This window comes from Colletes latitarsis, chromosome 10, assembly GCF_051014445.1.
Source record: "Colletes latitarsis isolate SP2378_abdomen chromosome 10, iyColLati1, whole genome shotgun sequence".
Taxonomy (NCBI): Eukaryota; Metazoa; Arthropoda; class Insecta; order Hymenoptera; family Colletidae; genus Colletes; species Colletes latitarsis.
In genome coordinates, this window is record NC_135143.1 from 1,275,196 (window position 1) to 1,281,203 (window position 6,008).

At 46.3% G+C, this 6,008-nt stretch overlaps 1 protein-coding gene across 1 annotated transcript; it reads left to right on the top strand.

Annotated features, from left to right (window-relative positions):
* The first annotated feature begins 1,890 nt into the window (after window positions 1-1,890).
* Window positions 1,891-3,368, top strand: LOC143347149 (uncharacterized). The gene is made up of 3 exons (XM_076776078.1): window positions 1,891-2,011; window positions 2,248-2,563; window positions 3,244-3,368. The coding sequence occupies exons 1-3, from the start codon at window positions 2,000-2,002 to the stop codon at window positions 3,366-3,368; spliced, it is 453 nt and encodes a 150-aa protein (XP_076632193.1). The 5' UTR covers window positions 1,891-1,999.
* Window positions 3,369-6,008: the final 2,640 nt, after the last annotated feature.

Genomic DNA, 6,008 nt, shown 5'->3' on the forward strand with positions numbered 1-6,008 from the left:
GCGTGATACAAACCAGAGAAAACCAAGGATCTGGCCAACAAGAATGCGGAAAAAGCAAAATCATGAGTCAGATGCGGCCATAACCCAGACCTAACCCAGACCTAACCGGTTTTATCCTGTTACATATTGCTCCAAACCAGGGCTAATTGACTGTTACAATGTGGTACCACATTCCAACGTGATTCAAACCCGAAAAAACCCAGGATCTGGCCAACAAGTATGCGAAGAAGGCATAATCATGAGCCAGATGCGGGCATAACCCAGACCTTTTTTTTTTTTTTTTTTTTTTAGACCCTCCACTGACCCCCACACCGCAGGGCGGTACTGCTTTCCGCATTACTTCGCCCCGCGGAGGTCACCAGGGAAGTCCTGGTGACAAATGGGCACACAAACTTCCCACAGTCGGGAGAAGCCCGAGGGTGGGGTATCACAATAGGTCGGGGTTAGTTCCCCGCTTGTCTTTATTATCCTAATACTTATACATATATATATATATACAAAGTATAACCGAACATCCAGGATAAGACCTACCGTGACATAAACATAAACATAAAAGGGAAATAATAATAAAAGATGAAATAATAATAATACAAATAATAGCGCAATGAAAATAATGAAAGTCTAGGTAGTATTGTAGCACAATGAAGATGATAAAAGTAAAGGTGATATTGTAGCACAATGAAAATGATAGAAATAAATATGTGATGATAGAATAAAACAGTGTATAAAAATAATAACAATAATAATATAAGGCGATGTCAAATAAGATAAAATAAAATAAAACAAAGTAGTATAAAATATTAAAAGTAAAATAACATAACTGTCAAACTAATAAAATAAAATAAATAGGGGAGGCGTGTAAAGTCACCATCCCGTCAGTAAAATAACAATAAATAAAATAACAGTGAGTAAATAAATAAATAAATAAATAAGTAAATAAATAAATAAGTAAATAAGTAAATAAATATTGAGGCAAAACGCAGTAAATAAATAAGTAAGTGACGAATAAGTTATTAAAGTAATAAGTAAATGTTTAAGAAAGCCACTAATAAATAATTAAATACATAAGTAATAAACAGTTAAATAAATTCGATAAGTTGTACACATGGGTGTGTCCAGTCGGTAATGAAATAAATCATTCCGCCATTCTTGCTACTATCTCTGTTTCTATGTTCTAGTACGTCTACGTCTAGCCTCTCTATCCATCTCTCTTTCCGTTCCGGCCTTCCCAATCATGATCTCCGTAATGAACGACAGTATCGCACTCCATTGATCGTGTCCTTGAATCATCCTGGTACCCAGATCTTCAATACTAATTTCCTCTTCTAATTGTAGTTCTTCACGGAGTCTCTCACGTTGTCCCATCCACTTCTTACATCGAGTGATGGTGTGCTCTGCCGTGTCCGCGACCGCGCACCCGTACCAGCATAACTCACTCTGCGCTTTTCCAATCCTTTTTCTAAACGTGGCAAAGGATCCATGTCCTGTAAGCGCCTGTGTCAAATAATAATTCACCTGTCCTACAGGTCTTTTGAGCCATGCCTCAATATTCGGGATCCAACGATAGGTTAGTTTCTCCCTTCCTTCCTGATCCCATGCATCCTGCCATTCCTCTAGGGTCTCCTCTCTTACCCTCTTTCTTTCCGCGAGGATGGTGGCATGAAGATCCTGATGGTCCGCCCCCAGCATCTCCCTTACCTCCTCTTCTGCCTGCTGGATCCGACCTCTCTCCTTGATCTTCAGCGCAATCGGAATGACGCCCGCTATCACCGGTAAGACGATTCGCGCAACCGTGCGGTACGCCTTGGTAACCCTAATCAATCCTAGACTCTGCGCGCTTTCAAGCCTTTTCAGGTTGGCCCCTACGCTAGTCCATCGTGCCCAAATTGGCGCCGCGTACAGCAGGATGGATTCCAGGACGTAATAAAAAAGAAGGCTCGTCTTATGCCCCGGTCCTCCAACATTCGGCATAATCCTACCGAGCGCTGCCATCGTCTTGATGCCCTTGCTGGTCACGTTCTCAATGTGCTTCTTGAATATTTGGCTCTTATCGAACGTGAGACCCAAATAATTAACCGCCGTCCCTGCACGGATCCTCTGGTGTAAGACGTCGATCGCGAACTCGGGGCCCCTATGCCTCTTCTTATTGAGGAACATCAGTTCCGTCTTCTCGGGTGCGATTTTAAGCCCGTTCTCCTCAAACCATTTGAGTATCCCTTTTGTACTAACCTCCGTTTTCTTTTTCAGGTTCAGCTCGTCAGGGCTCATGGCTACCAACGCCAGATCGTCAGCGAAGCCGATGCTCTCACAGCCCTTCGGAAGCTTCACCCTCAGGACTCCGTCATAGGCGATGTTCCAAAGAAGCGGTCCGATGACGGATCCCTGCGGAACACCCATATCCATCCATCTCCAGCACCAGGTATCATCTACTTTATAATAAATTTTTCTTCCTTTCAGGTACTCGTCGATTATCTTGACAAGGTAGGGTGGGAACCCCCTCCTAGTCATTTCCTCTATTATCAAGCGGAATGGGACCGTGTTAAATGCATTCTTCACATCAAAGGTGAGTAACAAGCAATAATTTCGTTTTTTCTTAGCCTCTTCAGCCATTTTCTGTACTTCTGACAGCGCCTGCAGGGTGCTATATCCCTTACGGAACCCAAACTGTCGTCTGGACAACCCCTCAGGGCCCAGGGCTTCCAATATGCGCTGCCTAAGGACGCATTCAAACAATTTAGCTCAGTGGCTAATTAGGCATAAGGGCCTATATGCCGACGCAAGGTTGGGGTCCCTGCCATCCTTGTGCAGTAGTACTAACCTCTGCTCTTTCCATCTCGCTGGTACCGTCCCTTGCACAATACATCCATTGAGGAGGCTCTTAACTAGTTCCAGTCTATTTTCTACTATTATTTTTACTGTCTCCCCAGGTATTAGGTCTCGTCCGGGTGCCTTCGCGAACTTTACGTTTTTAGCTGCCTCCAGAATCTCTTCATCTGTTGCCAACCTCCTACCGACCCCTACGAGCCAGGCTAGGTTAACGCCCTGTTCCCTGGGACCGGCCGCAGTTGGGAACAGCTCTTCCAGTACCTGACTGATCTTGTCTTTGGTCAGCTCCGGGGGGTCCTTCCTGGGCCTTACCGTCTTCATGACTGCCTTATAGGGCCGTCCCCATACATCGCTCTCAACCGAACCGCACAGCTCTCGCCACGCCCTGATCTTGCTTTTAATGATCTCCTTATTCAGCAGTTTCCTGCAGTTTTTATAGGCCGCAGCGAGTGCTGGTGTCTCAGGGCTCCTCCTCTTCGCCGCCCGTTGATACCGCCTGCGGCACGCGTTTACTTGCGTCCTCAGCTCGGCGATCTCGTTAGACCACCAGATTTTCGTGGCCCTGTAAAAGGGGGCCGCTCTTCTGGGCCCCATGCTGGCATCGCATGCTACAATGAATGCATCGAGAACCCTTTCGAAGGACCTACTGTCCATCGGCCGCGTGAAATCCAGATCCGCGGTCTCCATGTCCAGCACCTGTAACATCCTGGGTGCGTCCAGCGTGCACACCTTCCACCCACCAGGATCCGCCGGTCGCACCCGGCGACGGCCCGCGAACACGTGTAGCAGGTACAAATGGTCTGACGCCGTGTATCTTGAGAGGACTTCGCTCGATGTAAGTATTTCTAACTTGTTTTTGTTACAGGCAATGATATCTATTTTAGACATCCTTCCAGCTTTCTCGAATGTATGCGTGCCACACGTGTCCGCAACCTCCAGGCACATCCTGGTGAGCGCAGCCAGTAGGATGCCGCCCTTAGCATCCAACATCCTTGCACCCCAGGCAGGGGACTTCGCATTAAAGTCCCCCATCAACACGAGATTCCTGTTCCAAATCCTCCTGGCCTTCTCCAGCTCCCCTAGAACTGCCGCAAATTCGCGGCTGCTGAGGCGGGGGGAGTAGTAGCAACTGGCTATCGTCTCCCCCTCCACCTCAACAGCGACGAATCCGTTCCCTCTGTCGATCCTGTCCTGTTTGTGTCTCCTTCCATTGAACCCTGTGATCCATATCGCCGCCCTGCTGGAGATATCGGTGACCCAGGGGCATAACCCAGACCTAACTCAGACCTAACCGGTGTTACCGACTAAAATACTGACCGAATCCAGGTTTCATTGACCGTTACTGTGTGGTACCACATTACTACGTGATTCAAACCCGAAAAAACCCAGGACCTGGCCAACAAGTATGCGAAGAAGGCAAAATCATGAGCCCGATGCGAGCATAACCCAGACCTAACCCAGACCTAACCGGTGTTATCCTCTAAAATATTGATCGAAACTAGGATTAATTGACTGTTTCTACGTGGTATCACATTACTACGTGATTCAAGCCCGAAAAAACCCAGGATCTGGCCAACAAGTTTGCGAAGAAGGCAAAATCATGAGCCAGAAGCGGGCATAAACCTGGCCTAACCCAGACCTAACCGGTTGTATCCTCTAAAATACTGACCGAATCCAGGTTTAATTGACTGTTACTGAGTGGTACCACATTACTACGTGACTCAAGCTCGAAAAAACCCAGGATCTGGCTAACAAGTTTGCGAAGAAGGCAAAAACATGAGTCAGATGCGGGCATAAACCTGGCCTCACCCAGACCTAACCGGTTTTATCCTATAAAATATTCATCGAAACCAGGTTTAATTGAATGTTTCTATGTGGTACCACATTACTACGTGATTCAAACCCGAAAAACCCAGGATCTGGCCAACAAGTATTCGAAGAAGGCAAAATCATGAACCAGATGCGGGCATAAACCAGGCCGAACCCAGGCCTAACCGGTTTTATCCTTTAAAATACTGACCGAATCCAGGTCTAATTGACTGTTACTGTGTGGTACCACATTACTACGTGAATCAAACTCGAAAAAACCCAGGATCTGGCCAACAAGTATGCGAAGAAGGCAAAATCATGAGACTGATGCGGGCATAACCCAGACCTAACCGGTGTTCTCCTCTAAAATATTGACCGAATCCAGGTTTAGTTGACTGTAACTGTGTGGTTCCACATTCCTACGTGATTCAAACCCGAAAAAACCCAGGATCTGGCCAACAAGTATGCGAAGAAGGCAAAATCATGAGCCAGATGCGGGCATAATCCAGACCTAACCCGGACCTAACCGGTGTTATCCTCTAAAATATTGATCGAAACCAGGTTTAATTGACTGTTTCAATGAGGTACCACATTACTACGTGATTCAAACCCGAAAAAACCCAGGATCTGGCCAACAAGTATGCGAAGAAGGCAAAATCATGAGCCAGATGCGGGCATAACCCAGACCTAACCCGGACCTAACCGGTGTTATCCTCTAAAATATTGATCGAAACCAGGTTTAATTGACTGTTTCAATGAGGTACCACATTACTACGTCACCCAAACTCGAAAAAACCAAGGATCTGGCCAACAAGTATGCGAAGAAGACAAAATCATGAGCCAGATGCGGGCATAACCCAGACCTAACCCAGACCTAACCTGTGTTACCGACTGAAATACTGACCGAATCCACGTTTAGTTGACTGTTACTGTGTGGTACCACATTACTACGTGACACAGGCTCGAAAAAACCCAGGATCTGGCCAACAAGTATGCGAAGAAGGCAAAATCATGAGCCAGATGCGGGCATAACCAAGATCTAACCCAGACCTAACCGGTTTTATCCTCTAAAATATTGATCGAAACCAGGTTTAATTGTCTGTCACAGTATGCTACCACATTACTACGTGATACACACCAGAGAAAACCAAGGATCTGGCCAACAAGAATGCGGAGAAGGCAAAATCATGAGCCAGATGCGGGCATAACCCGAAACTAACCCAGACCTAACCGGTTTTATCCTGTAACATATTGATCCAAACCAGGTTTAATTGACTGTTACAATGTGGTACCACATTCCTACGTGATTCAAACCAGAGAAAACCATGGATCTGGCCAACAAGAATGCGGAAAAGGCATAATCATGAGCCAGA

Coding starts and splice junctions, on each gene's coding strand:
- LOC143347149 (XM_076776078.1), top strand. Junction 2,564..3,243: donor ATGCATTCTTCACATCAAAG/GTGAGTAACAAG, acceptor CTCCTTATTCAG/CAGTTTCCTGCAGTTTTTAT.